The sequence below is a fragment of the Neofelis nebulosa genome, chromosome 1 (genome assembly GCF_028018385.1).
Source record: "Neofelis nebulosa isolate mNeoNeb1 chromosome 1, mNeoNeb1.pri, whole genome shotgun sequence".
In the NCBI taxonomy this organism is placed as follows: Eukaryota; Metazoa; Chordata; class Mammalia; order Carnivora; family Felidae; genus Neofelis; species Neofelis nebulosa.
Window position 1 is genome coordinate 19,815,038 of NC_080782.1, and position 24,464 is coordinate 19,839,501.

Here is a 24,464-nt window from a genome sequence, read left to right on the forward strand (position 1 = left end):
ACTGTTAAATGTCTGTAAGTAGAAAATTTAGTTCTTTTTACATGTATGTCATGATATTTCCATTCAGTTTAATGGGCTCATGATACTACATAAACCTTATGTAATTTTGAAGACTAATACAAAATTTTCAATAGTTTTATGAAACATTGAAGATCAGGAAAACCTGGAGTAAAGAGAAGAGAGAAAAATTCTGATAGCAAATTAGTAATTAGGTTATATTATGCATAAACAAAAAAAAAACTGACTTAAATATTGATGTAGTTTAACTGTAACGAGTGTGAAATCAAGCTCCTCCCTTCTTACCCCTCCGAAAGGTATGTTTTGTAAACAGAAAAAAGACATTGTGGTTTGAGATTCCTTCAACCTTCCTGTTTTTATCTGATAAGCAGTAAATTCTATTTGCATTATTATTACTTGCCAGTCATGAAAAACAACAAAGAAGCTGCTTCCTCCTTTCCTGGTCACTGTCCATTTAAAAACATTTCGTTGGGGCGCCTGGGTGGCGCAGTCGGTTGAGCGTCCGACTTCAGCCAGGTCACGATCTCGTGGTCCGTGAGTTCGAGCCCCACGTCAGGCTCTGGGCTGATGGCTCGGAGCCTGGAGCCTGTTTCCGATTCTGTGTCGCCCTCTCTCTCTGCCCCTCCCCCGTTCATGCTCTGTCTCTCTCTGTCCCAAAAATAAATAAAAAACGTTGAAAAAAAAAATTTAAAAAATAAAAACATTTCGTTGTGTACCTTGGCCTTTGCAACAGAATCTGCGGATAGTTTTGATTCCTCAGTTCTTCAATGGTTACTTAATGAAATAGAGTTTTCAGGACATTTCACTGGGATCTGTCACGGGGCCTTAATTTTTTTCTTATAATGATCATACTGACGCTACAATGAAAAACCTAGTTACCTTTCAACTGAATCACTGAGCATATGTTAGCAGAAAAGTTTAATTTATGTAGCAGAAGGGAAAATGTGAACAATTAAATTATCTTTGAAAATATGCTGTGTCTTTTTTATTAGCAGCTCGAATTATTGCTTCATGCTACTTTCTGTGCCTCCAACTGTGATGATATGTTGCCATTATTAGCTATTAACTGCTTTTTCTAAAAGAAAACAATGTTATTATGGGGGGCTTTTATTAACATGGCTCAAAAATACAGTCATCCATATATTAATTTGCCTTTTAAAGTTTGTAAAAACTCAGGTCTCACGTTTCAGTCGACAAGAGCATTTGGTCAAAACGCCCAAGGAGATTTTCGGCTCTCGTCTCTCATGTTTGTGCATGATATAAATTACATTTGGCCATGAGAGTGGCATCTCTTCATGGACAATGCATGAGTGGATGGCACATAGCGAAAGCCTTATTTGCTAAATGGGAAGATGCTCATTTATACTGATTATGGGCACCTTTTTCACCGTTATAACGCCTTCCTGTGTGTCCTTCTCAGTTATGATGTCAAACATGTCGGTCCCGTCACCATCAATAATTCGGTATTCTACTTCTGCATTTTTCCCAGTGTCTGCATCAGTTGCTTTTACACTTCCAATGGCTGTGCCAACTGGCGAGGACTCAAGAACTCGAAGGTGGATGGTGTCTGGAAAAAAAAAAAAAATATATATATATATATATATATATATATATGAATGAGATTTTTCATTATAAGTCTTAAACTCTACATCATATGTTAACTGATTAAAAAGTTGAAGACACATAGTGTGCATTAAGGTCTAGGAATGGAAAAAGAGGAATTTAGGGGGCTTGTGTCTATGCAGATAACAAACAGTGAGTACCATCCTTTAATCATGTTAAGAACTCCGTTTTAAAAATAAGCACATTGTCTTTTTTTGCATTTGCACAGATAACTAGAGATCAGCTTTGAGTGCAGATACGTACCTGTGTGTGTTTATAAAATCACAACAAGTCTCAGAATACACAGTGAATATGTATATTTAATTGTTTCCTCTTGGTTTTATTTAGTTAACTAACCTTAGTTTCTTTCAGCTGAAGGACAGAACATTACAAAATTCCATGAAATCAGCTTTAGTGGGGAGGAATCCTATCTCTAGAAATTTGTGACAGGAGAAACAAAGAATAGTCTGTGGCCCTTCACAGTGTCAATGTGAAACACTGAATTCTGACAAATTCCCTCTATTGCAGAGCAAAACGAGAATTTATCTAAGCCTCTGGTGCATCTAGAATCTATGTGGTTCCAGTGGGAACAACTTCTACTGCTGATGAGATTTATGTGCATAAACATAAATCTCATAAATTTGTGATCATAAATTATATATTACTGACAGACTAATTGACCTGAAGCCCTCTTCTGATTATAGCACTTCATGCTCATAAACCTTAAGTAATTCTCCTTCATGTATATAATAAAGCCCAGGCCTCTCAGCCAGTCATGCTCTTACCTGAGTATATTCTTTCCCAGTGTATTTTTCCTTTAGACACTTGTAGGAAAGTTTTGCACCAAATTGGACTTTACAAAGTTTTCTTGTCAAAAGTTAACGTCCTACATCTCTCTCTCCGTTTTTCACATGCTATCTCCTTCACATAAATTCTTCCCCCACTACTCTCTTCTAATCACAATGCAATTTATCAAATCTGAGAAAATGGCACTGTTACAGTGTTACAGTGAGTGTTTGGGGGCTGTGCTCCTCAAAATTCATATATTGAAGCCTGAACCCCCCATTCAGTACCATAGAATGTGACTGTATTAGGAGGCAGGGTCTTTAAAGAGGTAGTTAAGGCTAAATGGGATCATTAGGGTGGGCTCTAATCCCATATGGCTGGTGTCCTTCTGAGAAGAGGAGATCTGGTCACAGGCACAGAGCGGAGACCATGTGAAGACACAGAGAAGACAGCCATCTCGAAGCCAAGCAGAGGCCTCAGAAGAAACCAACCCTGCTGATCTTTAACCTCAATCTTGGACTTTCAGCTTCCAGATCCGTGAGAAAACAAATTTCTGTTGTTTAAGCCACCCAGTCTATGGTGCCTTGTTATGGAAGCCCTAACACAGGGACGTCTATCTGCTCCGTTTGGGAAGTCATTTCCCAGGACTCTGCTTCTGCCACTCCCCAGTGAGTTTCAGCCTGTTCGTTTTTTATATTTTGTGGTTTTTAATTTTTCTTTTACATTTTTCTCTGCATCTATTTTTGGTAACACTATTGAAAGCAACTCTCAACTCATTCCTTGGCTACTGTCCTCCTGGCACTCTTTACCTTTGCTGTTTCTTCTCAAATTTCCTGTCCCTGAGTATTCAGATGGCCCTCACTCACTTCCTTCGGACGATTGCTCAACTGTGACTCCCTCAGAAGCTTTCAGCAATAACCTTATTGAAAATAGCCTTATCGGAATTACTACACCCAATCATTCTTCCTAGTACTTGCAACAGCTAATCATTGCATCATTTACTTATTTATTTTTATGTACCATGAAGACGTCATGCGAAACGGGGACTTTGTATTTTTCCACCACTACTTTCTCAAGCTCTTTCTTCGAACGCAGTGGCCACTATATACTTATTTGTGTATTAGATAAATGAGAAACTTCCTAACTTGTCTACAAGCTCCTTTACTTGACTAAATTCAATAAAATCTCAGATGCTATTATACACCGTAGTCATGTTGTCCTTTTGAAAACAATAATGTTCTTTTGTGTGTGTTTCAAGCTTTTATTTACGAAAACAATAACCCTATTGATAATTACTCAGAGCTTCAAAATTCTTTGATTGGTCCCATTGAACTTATAAAACATACATAAGCTGGCTCTCCATAAATTTGCTTCTCTGTCTTGTCATCCTTTCTCTTAATTAATACTCCCCACAGCACTGGTCTCTTTCAGGTTTAGACTTATCCAGTATGCTTCTCTTACTTCGATTTTCCACACAACTCTTTGCCAGGAAACCTCTAACTGTTCTTTTGAAAAATATCTATTTCACAATCTTTCTATCACAGAACATCACTGACTCTAATCTATTTACTGCTACAACTTCCTTTAAAATATTAAATTTTATAGAAGCAGCATCTCAGTAAGTTGATTTATTACACTGTAGCAGAAGCAGCTTTTCTAAAACACAAAAATAATATCACTGTTCTACTGAAAGCACTTATTATTGACATTAGGATATTTTTTTAAATTTCATCATTTAGTTTATAATGTCTTTAAAAGCCACTTGCTGTTAAAATCTTCGGTATCATGATTATCTATTCTCAGATCTAGAGTATACGTGAAGTGTAGCCACATTAATGCTGTTTTCAATTAATGATCAGTTAACCAGACCAAGAATAGGGAATACATGGAATATTTTACAAAATAAATAAAAATAATATGAATGATTTGATTGATATGTATGTGAAACCTGCACATACCATCTAGAGAATACAGATTTTTTAAAGCTGGCATGAAGCACTGAATCCCAATTGATCAAGAATTAAGTTATCAGACATGTTTGAATAAATTTTAATAAATCTGTATCAATTAAATTATCTGACCATCCTACAATTAAGACAGAAGTTAATACAAAAAAAGAAAACTCCCAAATACTCATATTCTTAAAAATTTAAAAGAAAATTGAAAACAATTCCTATGTAACTGATGGTTCAAATAAGATACAAATATAGAGACCTAAAAATAATTGAAAAATCAGTGAAAAGAAATTGAAACATGGTACAGAGAAAATTATTCTACTTAGAGAAGGTAATTTTTTTTTATGTTTATTTATTTATTTTGAATGAGAGAGAGTGTGTGCAGGGGAGGGGCAGAGAGAGAGGGAGAGCGAGAATCCCAAGCAGGCTCCACACTCAGGGCAGAGTCAGACATGGTTCAGTCTTATGAATCATGAGATCTTGACCTGAGCCGAAATCAAATCGTGGACACTTAACTGACTGAGTCACCCAGGTGCCCCTAGAGAAGGTAATTTATAACTCTGTGTGTTTTAATACAAAGAAAGACAATATGAAATTAATGAGCTAAGCATTAAACATAAGAACTTAGAAAAGAAAGACATAATAGCCATCAAATAAAAATAAGGTAATAATTAAGATAAAAACAGGAAGTAATATCATTGAAAACTAGTGTAGAAAAAAGAGAATAAAAGTGCCCAAAGTTAGTTGTTTTAAAAGATCCACGAAATAAATGTATAAGGCAAAATGGTTCATGAAAAGAGGAGATAGGGCAAAAAGTATTAAGAATTATTTTAAAGAAATGCAAATACAGATAATGTAGTGATTTAGAAATTTAGAGAATATTATGAACACTTACATGTCAATAAAATTAAATATTTAGGTAAATTCCTAAAGTTAATTAAAAATGTACAAAAGCTACTAAAGAGAAAATAAAATATGATTTAAAATATGATTTAATATATGATATAATATTTAAAATGATCTATCCTCCTAAATACTAACAGCTCAAATATTTTTTTATTCTTTTTTAAAATATTTTTCTAATTGTTTTTAATTTATTTTGAAAGAGGGGAGTGAGAGGGACAGAGAGAGGGAGAGAGAGAATCCCACACAGGCTCTACACTGTCAGCATAGAACCTGACGTGGGGCTTGATCTGACAAATCATGATATCATGACCTAAGCCGAAATCAAGAGTCAGATGCTCAACTGACTGAGCCACCCAGGTGCCCCAACAGGTCAAATATTTTTAAGGAACATTCACAAAACAGAAAATTCTTTATTTTCTGTTCTTATGTAAAGTCTTTTGGAGAAAAGAAAAATGAGGATTCTTTCGCAACTCATTATAAGAACAATATAACCCTGATACTAACACCAGATAAGAGTCCAATGGTTATACAGTGTGGGTTAAAAGTCAAGATCCACCACACCTAATCGTATGTTTAGCAAGTTCATTTTTAATGTTTAATTCACCATCATTTACATTTAGTTTTTGAGAAATGTTATTTTAATCACTTTACTATTAACTAACTCCAGACTTTGGATTTCACCAGCTTTTCTATTAAAGTCTTTGTAGAGATCCTACTTTGCATTTAGTGGTCATGTTTTCTTACTCCCTCCAATCTGTGAGTGTCAGTCTTTCCTTGTCTTTGTGACCTTGACACTTTAAAAAACTACTGGTTACTCCGTAAAATGTCTTCCAATCTCAGCCTGTCTTATATTTTTTCGTGATTTCATTGAGGTTTTGCATAGTTGTTAACAGAACACAGAAGTGATCTGTTCTCAGCATAGCATATAAAAGGAGGCATGCGATGTCAATATGTCTTGATCCCTTGGTTAAGAAGGTATTTCTAACAGTCTCCTCCATTACTAATCAGTAATTTTTAAAACAATTAATGCATGTTTTGGGAGATATACTTAAAGATTATGCAAATATTCTGTTTCTCCTCAAAAATCTGCCCACTAATTTTAACATTGATGAGTGATCTTACCTGTAATACTTACTACTGTGATTTTCTTATTCATTTATTTGATTGTTTGTTTGCTTTTGAGAGAGAGAGAGAGAGAGAGAGCAGAGGAGGGGCAGAGGGAGAGGGAGAGAGAATCTTAAGCAGGCTCCACGCCCAGTGCAGAGCCCAAGACGGGACTCTATCTCACAACCATGAAATCATGACCTGAGCTAAAATCAAGAGTCAGACCCTTAACCGACAGAGCCACCCAAGCGCCCCAATACTGTGATTTTCTAATGGTGATTTTCTATTTTCTTCATTATTTCCATATTTATTATTTGGAATTCTTCTGAAAGGAAAAGCTGCTCTTTCTCCCCATGCATTTCTGTTATTGTCTATTTTTATCAGCATAGACTCCAGGACACGTATTTTATAGTATGCATTATAATCCAATAATATCCTAGGTATTCTTTTGCACCAATTCTTACAGGTTTCGTCAGTGGGTGCTCCTTTAGGTTGTTCATGATGACTTTCAACATGCCTCTGCCACCTTTTAAAAATGTTTTATTTAAGTAATCTCTACACCCAACATGGGGCTTGAACTCACGACCCCAAGATCAAGCATTGCATGTTCTACTGACTGAGCCAGCCAGGTGCCTGCACTATTATTATTATCTTTTTTTAGTGCTTCCTTAATTTCTGGCATCACAAAATGTTACAGGTTCATCTTATGTTTCCCTGACCAAGCCTTAAATGAGCCATGTCTCAAAGTAAGTCCTAATTTCTTTTACTTTAAAAAAAAAAAAAATTAATGTTTACTCATTTTTGAGAGAGAGAAAGATAGAGCATGAGTGGGGGAGGGACCGAGAGAGAGGAAGACACAGAATCAGAAGCAAGGTCCAGGGTCCCAGCTGTCAGCACTGAGCCGGATGTGGGGCTTGAACTCACAAGCTGTGTGATCATGACCTGAGCTGAAGTTGGAGCTCAATCAACTGAGCCACCCAGGCGCCTCAGTCCTAGTTTCTTTAATGGAGATAGAACCATAATTTTAAATATAATGAGGTATTCAAAACTTATAATAAATGAAATAACTCTTATTTCATAATGTGTAAATGTGTCAAAAAAGCCAGGAGAAAAGGAACTACTTGCCTTTAAAATAAGAAATCTAATTATATCTTTGATAAAAAGATATACATAACAGGAATTTATTGTTTTTTTAACTTGTTAACTGATATATTTTTTTAAATTTTTTTTAATGTTTTATTTGTTCTTGAGAGAGGGAGAGAGAGAGAGAGTCAGAGCATGAACGAGGGAGGGGAAGACAGACAGCGGGACAAAGAATCCGAAACAGGCTCCAGGCTCTGAGCTGTCAGCACAGAGCCCAACATGGGGCTCCAACCCACAAGCAGTGAGATCATGACCTAAGCTGAAGTCAGACGCTCAACCGACTGAGCCACCCAGGCGCCCCTGATATTTGTTTTAAAAGTAAAATATCTGTATCCTTCAAAATGAATTTAGAGTGCTCTAAGTTTATAATATTAGTGTTTTTAAAGTTTTTAAAGCCTAAAAGAAAATCCTGTGCTATAACAGAATAAAAATATTTCATAGAAACACCATAATATTAAAACTGATTACACAAATTTTTATGTATAAATTCACACTTATAAACTAATTGTACATTTTTATTTTAATCATTGTCTCTGAAAAGGCGTAGAATTTTATTCCACTAGCATGAAACACAACCCTAATGCCCAAACACTGGTCACAAGCGTTTTCCATAATATAAACTAAATTTTCTTGGAGATTTGCTGTTGTAAGTCACAGGAATGGAAAGTGAGATCAGGAATTCTTCAGACTGAAATTAAGTGAGATATCAAAGATTAGTGGGATCATAGAAAAACACAAAAATCAACTTATTTCTACTGTCCATCATTTTGAAAACGTGATCATTGATAATACAATAATAATTTAGTTGACTGAAAGACATTAAAACAGGCTTCTGGCAATGAAGCTAGATAATTCGGTTTAACTGGAAAACAATATTTGTGGATCATAAATTGAGATAGAAATATACACTTGAAGGTATTAAAAAATGGCAAGCACCAAGTTGACAGAAAATGAGAACCTACAAAAGTAAGTAGAAAACTGAAATCCCCTTTTGGCCTGAGGATATTTACCATCTCTACAAAATTGAGCATTATTTTTATGGCCTCTTCAAGCAAGAAGGACATCTAGCAAACTCCACGTAATCCACAGATGGGTTATGCAACAACAAATTGTTTCCACAATTAACTAGGATTAGTGTTTTGCAGGAAAAAGTGACCTAAAAACAAACCACCTTTGACAACATTTTACATTCCTAGTGTGGGTTCATAAGATCCTGAAGAACTATATTTTTTACAGACATAAGCAGTTTTAACCGCTAGAAGAGAAAGATGACACTGTAGCATCCATCAACACAAAGGTAAAGGATTACAAGTCATTCTACAGTTACTCCAGGGAGAATCTGTGTATGGATAAGAAAACCACTGAAATTATGCTACCTGGGGGGATCCTTCTTCTTCACTGCCTCTTGCCATACCTTTCTTTTTCAAAGCGCTTTTTACAAGAGCGAGAGACATTACCAGCCCTGGAAAGATATATTATAGCTGAATAAAAATACAGTTGTAAATATTTGACTCATAAAGTCACAAAAGAAGGAAAATGATGGAGTAAGTGCCACAAGATATAGAACAACATATCAAATGCCTGGTGAGATAGAAACACACATACATATAAGTACATACGTATATAAATACATATACGTGTGTATATATATCCATATGTATTTGTATGTACTTATATGCATATACATTCTTAGGAAACAAATAGTTCTTTAATATTTTAATGGAATATATTGTCAACAATCTTTATAAATAAGCTTTTGAAATTTCCTAATGAAGGTTAATTCAGCTCTGTCAGAGTATTACAGGTATCTCTGCCTTATGACTTCTTTGAATTAACATCGTAAGTTTCCTCCCCTTTTCCTTCATGTTTCAGAATAATTATTGAACTACAAAATACTAAGGCATATCTATATATTAACCGAATTATTTTATTGCCAAAGACAGCTTTAAGTTACATGGGAGGGAGGTTACACAGAGATGTGGTTATTTCCAATTTTCAACTTTATCCTGCAAAGGTCCCTCTTCAATTTCCTTTCCATATGCAAAAACTTTAGTTAAAAATTCTGAGACAGTGTCTTTTTGGTTATCTGCAACAATCTTCAGCTCACACACACACACACTACACACACAAGTTGTTTCTAAAACTTTAATTTACAAGTAAATGTAGGCCAATATTTTAGCAATCTTTAGCAAGGGAAAGATTTCTAAAATAGGACAAACGATTAACAATGCATAAGATAAAAGGTTGATGAATCAACCTATGCTCTAATTAATAACTTCTCTAAATAACAGACAATATAGAGAAAGTGAAACATGTTACAAAGAGAAGAGAATAATTTCACTTTGAAAAACATAGTATGTCTAAAATCCATAAGAAAAGACACATAAACTACCAGAAAAATTGGTCAAGAATATGAATGGTGAACAGTTTACAGTAGAGGAAACAAGAAAGGTAAATAAACAGAAATATGTTGGATTTTAATCAAGCAAATGCAAATTAAGGCCATGATGTGATACCATTTTATACCTACTAAATTGACAAAAATTAAATCTGACAAAACCAAGTATTCAAAGTATGTGGTGTAATGGGAACTATTACGCAGAGCTGATGGGTGTTAATTTTGGCACCATGGTTTTGGGAAATGTACTAATTAGCTAGGGCTGCTTTAACAAAGTGTCAAAACCACAGAAATTTGCTTACAGTTCTGGAGCCTAGAAGTCTGAGATCTAAATATCTGGCAGGGCCATGCTTTTCCTGATCACTGTACGGGAGAATCCTTCTTTTCCTCTTCTAGCTTCTGGGCCTTGCCCAAAATCCTTTGTGTTCCTTGACTTGTAAGGACATCATTCCAGCTACATGGACATCTTCTCCCTGGGTGTTCACCTTGTCTTCCCTTTGTGAATGTTTGTCTCTATGTCCAAATTGCCCCTTATTATAAGGACACCAGTCATATTGGATTAAAGCCCTAACCCTAAAAGACCTCCTTGTAACTTGATTACCTCTGTAAAGACCCTATTTTTACATAAGGTCATATTCTGACATACTGAGGTTTAACACTTAAAAATATATGTTTTAGAGGACACAATTCAACCCATAACAGGAAACACGTGGGAATATATAATGCAAACTTAAATGGTAGCATAAACAAAGCCCAGCAAGGCATATGAGAATAGTTGCAGAAATGTCATATAGAAACACTATTTGTAAAATGAAAAAAAGAAAGGAAAAAAAAGGAAGAGAACCCAAATGTCAAACAGCATGAGAATAATAAACTTGTTACATAATATGCATGCAAACAAAATTCAAAAGTGAAAACTGTGAGCTATAGTTATGTGAAAAAAAATATATGAATCTTAAATACATAATAATAAATGGAAATAGAATGTATCAGAAAATTATATACAGTGTGATATTATTGTTATAAGCTATAAACAATAAAAATCAATAATATATTTTTATGGATATGTAAATGCTCTGTGTATACTTATAAATTATCTATATATGTATATATGAATATATATATTAAATAACAAAATTTGAGGATCATGCATATAAATGAAAACTATTTTTAAAGTCCTTGTAATGATTCAAAGTGGTACTACTTATATTCTCTTGTAGTTATTATAACATACATGAAAATTTGAAGCAAACAAGCAAACTCATATACACAACAAAGCATCACTTAAAACTGTTGGTACTGGGGACCTGGGTGGCTCAGTGGGTTAAGTGACCGACTTTGTCTTAGGTCCTAATATCACTGTGGGTTCGAGCCCTGCATCAGGCTCTGTGCTGACAGCTGAGTCTGGAGCCTGCTTCAGATTCTGTGTCTCCTTCTCTCTTGCTGCCCCTCCCCTGCTCACGCTCTGTCTCTCTCGCTCTCAAAAATTTCAAAAAAGTTAAAAAAAAAATAAGTGTTGGTAGTTAGGATTCAATAACATGTCTCACAAAGTTCAAATATATATTTGAGATTTATATATTATATAGTGTATACATTATACATTATTATAATCACATATTATGTGTAATATATTTATATATTATTTCATATCATTATATATATTTGGGATTCATATATTATATATTATCTATAACAATATAATACATAATATATGCTATATTTTATATAAATATTAATTATATATTATTGTGTTTATGCAATATTAATATAAAATTACTTATAAATTAATATAAATATATAATATACAATAACAATAATACATATAACAATACAAGGAAACATGAGTATCCCAGGAAAACAAAACACTGATATAAAAAATTCCAAAAGCAAATAAAAATGAAACAAATAGAACCTTGGAGGTAGATCAACAAAAGAGTGTGGAGCCATCACATAAAAATATTTTAAAATATATTCAATATGCTTTAAGAAGTAAAAGTGGTCATAAAAATCTCACCAGAAAATAACTATAAAAAGTGCCTGGGCATTTTTGATAAAGAGCCAAATACAGTATATATTTACAATATAATAGTTGAAGTTAAAAAATAATGGATGGGTTAAACTGAAGATTATGATTATCCAACGTGGGAATTTGAGGGCTAGAGGATAAATGGAAGGAAGTATATGCAATTGAAAACTCATATGCAACTGTGTGGTTGAAAAAAAAAAAAAAGACATGGATTAAAATGTCAATGGACCTTTCAAGGTAGCCCCTGATCCTAGCAAAATATTGAACAATGTCATCAAAATTTGATGATGAAATTATTTTCAACCCAGCCAGCATATTAATCAAATGTGATAACCCAATAAAGATAGTTTTAGACTCAGCAAATTTCTCTCCCTTTGGGCTTTTTGAAAGAACCTAATGAAGAATGTATTCCAGGAAAATAAGGTGCTAAATCAAGATATGGGAATACATGAGATGTAGACAGTTTTCTATCCAAAGTACGAAAGTAAAAAAAGGAAAGTCTGGGATGGCAGGATTTCCTGAGCTGTAGAGATTAGCCAGCCCATGTTGGGAGGGGAATAAGAGGGCTTTAGGTGTGCAACCCCGAACGCTGCCAAAACGAAGCTAAGTGCTATGGGGCTGCTCGCGAACGAGTTTTGAGCAGCTGTACACGGAGCACGTGAAAAGCTCAAAGCTGTAATATCTTGGAAAAATACAACTTTGGTAAAGAGGATCGCTCATATTCAATAGCTGAAATTATTGCATGGGAAATAAAATGTCTGGCTTTGTCTTAGAAACATTTGAGAGCCAGAATATGCTCTGTTAAATATTTTGGCCCAGGGGCGCCTGGGTGCTCAGTCAGTTAAGCGTCTGACTCGGTTTTTGGCTCAGGTCATGATCTCACAGTTTATGAGTTCGAACCCCATGACAGTGTGGAACCTGCTTGGGATATTCTCTCTCTCCATCTCTCTCTGCCCTTCCCCCACCTGCTGTGTCTAAATAAATAAATAAACAAAAATTTTTAAAAAGGTGGCACAATGGTCAACATTTTACATAGTTCATAGCATAGTATTTTGATAAGCTCCTTTTGAAACTTGCAGGGTTTTTTTTTTTTTAAGACAATTAAAAAAATACATATATATATATATATATATATATATGTAGTGATTCTGTGAAAATGCTGTTGGGATAGAAAGACAGAGAGAGATTGGCAATAGTGGATAAAGTAAGCCTAATCACATTACTTAAATTTGCTAAGATAATGGATAGTGCAACGGGGAAAAAACTGATATAATTACATCTAGGGGAGAATGGATTGAGATGTTACTGCGTTCCATTTTCACTAATCATGAAAGGAAGTCAAAGGTGAGATATAAAAATATTTCAACAAATAATAAGATATTGCTTAAAGAATTGTAGCTTAACCTAGATGAACTGAAAAAGTTACAGTTTGAAGTTGTTTTCTGTGAGGATTAGAGCTACAGGTGAGGAAGAATGGAAGAGGTGGCTTATTTTCCTTTTTAAAAAAAATATATAAACTTAATACTTCGATGCAAAATATTTTTTAAAACCTTAAGTAGAAAATTTTCTTGATGATATTAGGGATTATCAGGTTCTGGTAAAAGGTTTCCTAATCATGGGTCTTCTTTTAACAGACAGAGACAGAACAAAAGAATAAAACGTTTTATTGTTTCATTAATTTTACTGTCACACAGATTTCACTGAATATTGCCTCTGGAAATCTGTTCTCCCACTTTTTATTTTTAGCTTGGGCATTTTTGAGATTGGTTGTATTTTTAGGCACATGCTTAGATTCTGAAAATCTGCCTGCTTTAAACTTGTCATTATAGTTCTGGTCAAGAATCCAAAATTATTTATCACTTCATTTTATTTTTTGTTTTTTTATTTTTTTTAAATTTTTTTTTTTTCAACGTTTTTTATTAATTTTTGGGACAGAGAGAGACAGAGCATGAACGGGGGAGGGGCAGAGAGAGAGGGAGACACAGAATCGGAAACAGGCTCCAGGCTCCGAGCTGTCAGCACAGAGCCCGACGCGGGGCTCGAACTCACAGACCGCGAGATCGTGACCTGGCTGAAGTCGGCCGCTTAACCGACTGCGCCACCCAGGCGCCCCACTTCATTTTATTTTTTGGTTGGTGAAGGAACTATCTCCATTGCAAAATTTATTTCCTTTTGAGGAGAGTAAGCATTATCCGTGTTAATTTTCAGTACCTTCTGAGACTTAAACAGGAAGTGACCATGTTCCATTGGTTCATATTATAATAAGACTAAACTAGTATGTATATCTCAGTTCTATTCCACAGTAGTTTGTTGTAAGGGACATACACACACACACACAACACAAACACATATAGTAGGTGAGTTGGGAATATGTGTGTACATACAGGCACATACATATACTTATTTACCCCTGAAATGTTAATAAAAGTATGTTCAAGGTGTCTCATACTTTCCAGAAAAGCCACAATTAAGATGGAGCCCATTCATCAAAATAGTATAGATTTAGCTCTCTATTAAATAATTCAAATAGTATGATATATGCACACATACAATATATGCAGTCATGATTGTTTTAATTCTATGGCAGCTCTAGTAATTAATTTGTTCAAGAACTAGTTATTCAGTGCCCAACATATACAATTTGACAATACTTTCTCTGGAAAGCTTTCTCTGGAATTATGTTTATGTGCAGAAACTTATTTAGGGAGAAGATTCACTGGGTCTATTTCAAAGTTAATAGACTGCATTTCTATATTTTAAATGTGTGAAAGAACTACTCATTCCTATTTTATAATTCCTTTCCAAGAGTAGTCTGCTGAACACAAGTATCCAAGTTTGTCAAACAAACTGAAATTATTTTCATTAGGAGTCTGCAAGGGTGTTTATCATGTAGGGGTTGGGAGCAAGAGAGACATCGGAAGGAGGCAGATTGTTACGCGTCCGTTGACAAAAGCACAGTAGCTCCTATCATCCATCTAACATTTCATTTTTCCTTAAAGACATCTATTTGCATGCTCCTTATTTTTACTCTTACAGTTGATGGAGCTTTAATTATGTGGTACGCTTTCCTATCAATTCCAATTTATAGTTGTTTTAAACTCATTCCCAGGTGTCAGAGTGAATCATTTGCTTCTCTTTTAATGTTTAGAGCAGATAAATGTTTCTTCCTGGAGTATGTTCTTAGTTTGGTTATCGACTTAAGCACAAAGGCATGAATGCAAGGGGAAATTGCCATTTGTGTCTCATATATGGAAAGTCGTGGTTAGAAGTACAAATCTAAAAGATAATATTGCAGAGACTTTGTAAGGACTGGGCAAAACGTATGGGAAGTGCACTTGGAGACCATTATTGACAACCTCACATCACATCTGAATTTTCATTATTAAAGATTTCACCCAATTTTGATGTATTTCTGATTTTATAAGATTCAGATTAAACATTCCAGGTCACTGTTTTACCAAAATTTTGATCAATAGGACCTTTGCACTTGAATATTAAAAACGCTGCAGATTGGTGTACTAGAATTAGAAACAATTGACAGCTCAATGTAGGAGACTCTGGAGGAAAGACATAAGATAAGCCAAGTAAGAGATGTGACAAGATGACATCCTCAGAAACAACAAAAGAGATGCCAGAACACCAGTGGGAGGGCAGGAAGGGCAAACTCAGGTTTTGAGCTTGGCAGGAAATAGTTGCGGTTTTGTTTTGTTGATAAAAAACAGTAAGGCTCAAAGAGATAGAATTTGTCTTTTTTCTTTGTTCCTTGCCCTTGTTGCTATTCACATTTACGTAAGAACTCTCAGCATTTCTAGCACTGTGATGAAAAAAAGAAAAAAAGCACCACATATATGTATCAACAAAATAATTTAACATTAGTTTAATTTTTTTTATTTGCTTTGTGTGTAATCTTATTGTAACATCTCTACCCTGCATAATAATCTCAAACACTTGCTTTAAGAAAAACGACACAATTATGCACGTTTATAAACCATTCCATTGTATAATGTTTAAAAGATGTTTTTTAATGAGCTTAACAGGAAGAAATTAAAAACGAGATAAAGCTCCTTGGAGAAAACTGCACAGTGGTTAAGGAAATTATGCAACGCTAAATGGGCATTTAGGAGAAAGGAGAGGAGAGATGAAAGTCACACCAGAGACTGACAAAGGAATGAGGCTCTGGAACTGAAGACTGTCACCAGAGGAAAGACAGAAACCTAAATTTGTGAGCACTGGAGACGTGATCACCAGCTTAGCTTTGGGCATTGAAGTTAAATTAGAGCAAAACAAGATGCTGCATGATGTCTTAGTTTCCTGTTCATTGAGGAAAGTTACAGGACAAAGCTTTAAGAAAAGCTGCCCATTGATTCCCGGGGACTTGGAAATCCATCTGGATACGTATCTTTGAGATCATCTCCGAGGTTTGGCATCAATGCAATGCACACAATTGCAATGTATAGAAACAAAATTATACATAGGACATGGAGAGGTTAAGATAACCTTAAACTAGTCATTCATAAGCATATTAACATTGTATTAGGTGGCCCCTATGTTTGCAATGTGTCCCTGAATAGGCATACTAGAACCTCTGTAACAGCCAAACATTTACACAGCTAGTTTGTATCTAAGTATTTATATCTATACTCATCCAGGGGTATTATTCAACTTTGCTCTGAAGGATACAAAGGAACTTTGAATCCCATTTTTTCAAAATGCCAAATGGTTTAGTCGAAGGCAACTCTCCATGGAATAACTGGGGAGTTTCAAGTGGATTTCTGTATAATTTCCATGCACACTACTCCTCTGAGGAATTTATATCTTTCATCAGATTTGCAGTATTGTGCATTTCCCCAGTTATGTCCCTCTAAACATTTAGCCTGGCTGAGATCATACATGTCTGTTTTCACTTATATGTCATGTGTGTACCTCGGATCAACATATTTTTTCACTACTCCTAGATATCTGAAACTCAATTCAAAATCTTCAAATCAAGCTGAAATCCCTGTCTCTCTCTTCAAACAATGTTTTCTGGTAAAAAGCTATAAAACAGCTTTTTCTTTTGCCCTCTCCTTTCTCCTTCAAAACTTTTGTCGACATGATGACCAAGTCCATTGGATCACCCACTTAAATGTGTCTCAAATTCCTCCTCTCCTCAGCATTGGTCCAGACTCTCATCAACTGTTGCTCTTGTGATCCAAGCAGTGTGCTTCATTGCTGCCAGAATAATTAGCATAATTATTCCTTTGCATAATCTATATGGCATTTTAGTTTTACATCTATCCCTTTTCCTGATGTTAACAATGCCCATACATTTTCCTTCTTGTCTCATAATCCCTGCTGCAAACCCTGAGGTCCAGCCATACCAAACAGAACTCATTTCCTTTGTTTTCCTACATGGAGAACTCTTATATAATTTTCTCTTTCCTGATCCACTTACATCTGAAGAGTTTATCATTTGATGTTTAGACTTCAGTTGGTAATTATAGTATGGATGTTATTGCACCATTCTCCAATTGTAGGTGGGTATGGAACATACATGTCAACATACATATGTGTGTGCATACATATATGAGCATGTATACTTATAACTACACATCCATACATACACATAACCTATATCTATGCGCAAAAACAAGCAAGAAAAGAAGTAAAGAAGACATGGGGTGTGAGATAAACTATAAAGGTGTGTGTGTGTGTGTGTGTGTGTGTGAGAGAGAGAGAGAGAGAGAGAACACAGGAAAGGGAAAGTTTGTGTCTATACCCTTCAAAATACAAACCATTTGTGGATGTATCCTGTATCTTGTATCTCTCTTTATTAATTTATTATTATTTACTAGCATAGTTCCTGCCCACACTGTATGACTTCATTCAACATTTTATAAATCAAGGAATGCTTTTACAACACCATTTCTTTGTAATTATTATAAACTGTAGACATTGGAACCATAGGGAAGAATCCTACAAATATTTTGGTGGTCACAGTAAAAATCATAGTTATCTCTAACCAATAAAAATTATAGAACAGTTCTAAGGAATATAAAGGTATTTTTTTCCCTAGACAATGAAAAAGGGAAAAAGAGATATTTTAAATTTCATTCCTTCTTTCTCAGGCTAAAGCATCTTCCTTGGGACATACCTGACTGTTGCTCTAGTTGAAATGTGCTCTAGTTGAAATGTGCTTGATAATTTTAAAATATGCAGATCAGCCTGAGGCCTACATTACCTTAGAATCCCCAGTAGAGAAGAGGTTGACTCTATTTACAAAGGAAAAATCAGCACTTATTAAATCAAATCTCTCTTGTACCAGGCAGGGATTACGGTAGTCTCACAGCTCACTGAATATACAGGTCTTAAATCCCTACGTATATCATAGAGACATTTCCTTGAAAGACCTTGTCTGATGCAAACCTGTTTATTTATCTGTCCAAGGAGTATAAGGATCCCACCAAAAAACAAAACAAAACAAAACAAAACAGCCACTCATGTTTGGTCCCTGGGAATTGCAAAAGCACCAACCTATAAAGGTTTCATTTCCCTATTTGTAGCAAATGCATAGACATTTCAAGAATTTAGTATACCTTATTTAAAGTTATCTGTGTAATCTACATACAAGTAGTGAATTATGGAATTAATGAAAAGCAAAATGATCCAGGGAAGATAAAGAAGAGAGTCTTTCATGTACCAATTTCTTTCTTGGTGTAGTGGTTAGAAGTGTAGATTTTTGAGCCAAAGAACCTTGATCCCCAATCTGACTTTAATTTATTTCCCAGTTATAGAACTTTGAACAAGTAACTTAAGTTTACACATATCTGTTTTTTTAACTAATAAAAAGGAGGAGGCAATTATGTTATAATGTTATATAGATATTGTGAAGAGTTAATGAGGTTTTTTTTGTATTTTATAGTTCTCAGTACATGCTATAACACTGTGCTTATTACTATTATTTTTATACCGCTTTTTTGAAATTTAGGCAAACTGGATAATCCATATTTATGTAATTTAACGGGCTAACTAAAGTCAGTCAGTGTCCAATCTAGGTCATTTAGATAAAATACATAAATATACATATGATATCTTTTTAGGGCTCTGAGTGATTCTAGAATTGTTTGCTATTATTTCTCAATTGGCTATAGTTGTGTATAATCTTTAGATACAATTTGAGAGCATATAAAGAGACGGTATTAAAACATTCAGAAAATTAGAGTCTTATTAAGTTTATTTGTACACTGAAAGTGTCTTATTACCTATTATTTATCTTAATAAAAAACTTTCCTATAAGGGAGAAATTCTGTGTCAATTTTCAGAACTAACAACCCAATGAACTGATTTTTGTTACTGTCCTTAATAATTCATGGCAAAAAATATAGTGAACAAATATAAATTCACTCTTTTGAGTGTACTTGGGATAGATCTGGAAACTGACATAATAAACATCATATCAAATTCTCATAGATTTGATGATTATCTACACACATAATGCCCTAAAACTTAAGAGAATGAAGAATAAATACAAATAAAACTATCACCCAATTTGTTTGCATTTTATAAATTTTTCCCCTTCATAGAATTTCAGCTCATTCAACATTGCATAAATGTACTAGTTACTGGTTTCTGACTCCCACTTGTCCACCTAAGCTTGGTGCAAACATGTCTGTGACTCAATGTTAAGTAGACTAGAGGCATGGTTCCATGAGAGCTGGTTTTCTCAGGAGCTCACACCTACAGTTAGGAGATGCGAAAATAATCTACTCTCTCTGTCTTTTGTTGTCTGTGATAGGATGTGTGGGAAAGCAGCTAAATGTGAATAAAGAGCTGTGGTCTTGAGCTGTGCCCTAGACTTGTCTCATTTGTGGTTTGGAGTTTTTGCCAGGGTCTCAGAGGTTTAGCTGCCTTCCTTCTTCTTGAGTTCTAGTGAACTACTGTCCCATTCAAGAACTAGATCCAAGTCCCCAGCACCAGCTGGCTGGCTGGGACCCTAACCATCTGCATAAGTGCTTTTGTAAATGCTTTTTCCCTAATCCTGAACCTACCTTCTAGATGTTTATTTTGTTTTGTTTTATTTTTGTTTTTAATGGATTTGAGAGTCTTATGATATAACATTCTCTGCTATATCAAGGCAAAGATACTGGGTTCTGCAGATCAGATATTTCTTAATCATTTACTCTGGTCAGGATGAAAATCAGTTATTATAACATTTTCCCAGAGATTTTTTTTTAAAGTCATTGGACATAAATCTTATTGTCCCAGTTGATTTTTCCAAATCCCACAGAGATCAAGTTGCAGTAATTTAATATTTTTAATAGACCTTTTCCATGGAGTCTATTTTGTTTTTCTTATTTTAGGGAAAGAAAAAAGGATATGGAATGAAAAAGACTAAAGTATTCAAGCAGGATACCAGGAGCTTAGATTTCAGGTGAGGAAGTGTTATATGTTCTGGGTTAGCACAATGAAACAGCACCATACAAGGACCACTGAGCATCTGACTGGTTGGAGAGCAGAAAAACAGGCTCTGGAGTCCTCATTCATGAAAGTATTAATTCGTTTGTATGAGGTACGCACATTCATTTTGTTCTGGCCACTGAGGTTACAGGTCTCTCCAGGCTTAAGGCACTTCTATTTAATCTTTGGTTGGCCACAAAGAACAGCAGCACAACATCAGAGACAGGAAAGGAATGAGATCAGAAACATTAGATACACTCATGAAGAAAGAAAAGGGAAGAGGAGGAAATTGAGTTTTATCAAGAACTTATTATATATTGCAGTTACTATTGAAGACATTTTACACATGTGACTGTATTTATTTATTTATTTTTATCATTTTTTAAATTATTTACTTTTATTTTAGAGACAGAGATTGAGAGCATGAGCAGGGGAGAGGAGTAGAGGGAGGGGAAGAGAGAGAAGCACGCTCCATGCTCAGCACAGAGCCCGACATGGGGCTCGATCCCATGACCCTGGGATCATGACCTTGGCCTAAATCAAGAGTCAGATACTCAACTGACTGAGCCACCTGTGGGCCCCTGACCTTATTCATTAACTGTTAACCCTCTAAGTATTGTATATGTAAGACCTATGATTAGGGAAGCTAAATTGTCTAATTGTATGCATTTTCAGTTCCTAAAATTACTCAGGTCTCCTTAGAAAAGCCTCCCCTACTCATCCTCCCTAAAATAGCACCCCTGCCATTATCTAGCCCTTTACCTGCTTTATGTTCTTCACAACACTTACCACACAACCAGACATCACATTATGTTCCTGTAGCTATCACTTTATTGTCTGCATCTTCAACTAGGAGCTCAGGTCCTTTGTTGGCCATTGTGGCCTAATTCCCACTTTGTGACTGGGCCATAGGAGACTTTAAGAAATTACCTACTAAACCACACTTAATTCAAGATTTCTTTCTAACTACTATATTGTTTGTCTATTTTATTTTCTTATTCATCTTACTTCTTAAAGTACAGGCATTATTTTTTCAGTCTTCTTCCTGTTCTTCTTTTATTCCTCAACTTAATATCCTCCAGCTTCTTACAAAATAATTTCAATGAAAACCAATTGGGAAAGATCATCTGCAATTACTCCCATTATGTAAATTCCAATAGCTGCTATCCAGTGCTGATTTAATTGGACTTTTTGGAAGTAATTGTCACTTTTGTCCTTTCCATTGTTATTCTGTTTTGTTTTGGCATTATCAAGTTACAAAAACATATAAAAATAGAAGCTACAGAAAAGCAAACATTAAAAGCATCTATTATTTCAGGGGTGCCTGGGTGGCTCAGTCGGTTAATCGTCCAACTTTGGCTCAGGTCATGATCTCACAGTTGGTGAGTTCGAGCCCCACGCTGGGCTCTGTGCTGACAGCTCAAAGCCTGGAGCCTGCTTTGGATTCTGTGTCTCCCTCTCTCTCTCTGCCCCTACCCCACTCACACTCTGTCTGTCTGTCTGTCTGTCTGTCTCTCTCTCTCTCTCAAAAATAAATAAACATCAAAAATATATATTTAAAAAAAGCATCTATCATTTTTATCGCCAAAGAATCTTCATCACCACTTTGAAGCATGTCCTTTATCATTTGTTTTTCCTGCACAGAATATGCCCTTTCATAAATTAGATTTTGCTAATTCCCAGCTTTGTGAACTCTTCATCTTTTTTTTATCTTTATGACATACAGTAGTTTTAAGAAAAGACTTAGATCAAGAGATAAATTCCCCCAAAAAGCTTCCACGGTAAATGATGTACTCATACCTTCACCCCTCCCCCCAATTTGGATAAGTGCTACTATTCTGTATACCCCTTGCATTCTGTGCATAGTTCCTTCATTACACATGATTTCCTATTGAAATATTCTCTCTATTGCTAGACAATATATGACTCATAATCAAGAATCAAGACATTAATGTTCATACGCTTAGGTACAAACATAGTACCTGTCAGTGAAAGGTAAGCAATAGATTTGTTTCCCTTATTATTTTAAAAATTATGTCACTTGATATAACGCAAGATTGTGAAAAAATTCAATAGAGTATCTTTTTGAGACTGAAAAATACAAGTTAGTATCTAGAGCAAAAGAACAGAAAATACTTTTAGAACTCAGTTTTCAGGTGCCCCCTAACCTTCTAATCCATTGCCTCTCTTTTAGAATCACACTAAGCTGGGCACCCATATTATATTAATGTTCACCTACCTGTATACTTCTTTTTTTTTTTAACGTTTTTATTTTATTTTTGAGACAGAGAGAGACAGAGCGTGAACAGGGGAGGAGCAGAGAGAGAGGGAGACACAGAATCCTAAACAGGCTCCAGGCTCTGAGCCATCAGCACAGAGCCTGACGCGGGGCTTGAACTCACGAACTGTGAGATCATGACCTGAGCCGAAGTCGGACGCTTAACCGACCAAGCCACCCAGGCGCCCCTACCTGTATACTTCTAAAAGCACAGGACCGTGATGATAACTTAGGTCAGGAACACAGTTATATGTTTGTTAATATCAATAAAAATTTGCTATTGTCAATGCTCCTGGGAGTGTAGAGCTTTTTAATCTAATCTCCCACCAACCTATTCCTGTTTGGTATGATCCAGCTACACCATCTTTGGTTCTTGACATAATCACTCAATTTCCAATCTCAGGGTCTCACACATGGTGTTAACTCTGCTTGGTGGATTTTCACATCTCTTTATATGGCTAAGTTTATTTCATCTTGCCATGTTTGGATAAAATATCCCCTCCCGAATGAGATCTTCCCCTACTCTTCCCTTTGGCACACACATGTTCCTCTTTTTATCCATGACTGAGTCAACGCCTTGCATATATATATTTTTACTTATGTCTGATAAGTTATGACCTCACCTACTGTAATGAAAGGTCATAGGGATAAAAACCAGGACCCTTTGTTGACAACATTCATAGGTCTAATTTCTAAAATAGTGTTTGGTACAAGCATTTTTTTTTTAATGTTTATTTACTTTGAGGGAGAGAGCACATGAGCATGTGCATGCACAAGTGGGGCAAGGTCAGAGAGAGAATGTGAGAGAGAGAATCCCAAGAAGGCTCTGAGGTGGGGGCTCCATCTCACAACTGTGAGATCATGACCTGCGCCAAAATCAAAAGTTGGCCGCTTAAACAACTGAGCCACCCAGGCGCCACACGGTGTGTTTTCAATAAATATTGTCAGATAAATAAATTTATTATTTCACTTGAACAGATCCTCATATAACACATCAAAGTTTCCTAACTGCAGCACCGTTGGCATTTGGGGCCAAATTATTCTCTGTCATATGAATTGTAAGGATGTTTAGAGCATTCCTATCTTCTACCCAATAGATGCTGGTAGAAGCCACCAGCTGAGACAAGCAAAAATGTCTCAAAACATTGCCAAATGTTCTCTGGGGTGGCAAAATTGTCCCTGATGGGGAATGACTGTTATAGATCCACACAATAAAATAAGCTAAACAATGAAGCAGGACATCTGAGTTTTCATCTTTCACTGTCCCTTCCAAATGACTGAGAGTTTTATCTTTCACAGATGGACCATATTGGGAAATACGGAATTCGGATCAGCCCATCTGCATGCAAGTTTAAGTTCTGAGGCCACTTTTATAATATTGACTAATAATAGTAATAGAGCAGCACATGAACAAATCAACATTACTTAACACATAAATACGCTAGTGCCAGCCACTGGGTCAAGTGTTTCATAGGTGTTGAATTATTTAGTCTTACACTCTACCATGGAGTACGCACTGCTATCCAAGTTTATTCGTTGTCACTGAAAAACAGAAGGGTTGGTTTAACTGACCAACATGAAAAAGCTACTAAGTGAGGAAGACAGCGCTGGGACTCATGCAGAATCACTCCATGCAGTGATCGAGTGGAAATATGGTTAGTCTGAATTGAGACTTGACGCAACTGGAAAATACATTATCTAAGTGGGTATTCCAAAGAATTATGGTAACAAAGAATAGAAAATACCTGAATTAAGTTTTATATTGACATATCTAAAGGACACTATTAGGCTAAAGAAAATATATGGTTAAAA

General features: G+C 35.4%; 1 protein-coding gene across 4 annotated transcripts in view; it reads right to left on the reverse strand.

The window, feature by feature from the left end:
* LOC131504246 (cadherin-10) overlaps positions 1-24,464 on the reverse strand; it is a 210,178-nt gene that overhangs the window by 44,590 nt on the left and 141,124 nt on the right. For all 4 annotated transcript variants that reach the window (XR_009257886.1, XM_058716302.1, XM_058716311.1 and 1 more), the window contains exon 6: positions 1,398-1,585. Coding sequence is in view for 3 of the 4 variants with exons in the window: in XM_058716302.1 (XP_058572285.1) it covers positions 1,398-1,585 (188 nt within the window). In the remaining variant the exon portion in view is untranslated. The remainder of the gene's footprint in view (positions 1-1,397; positions 1,586-24,464) is intronic.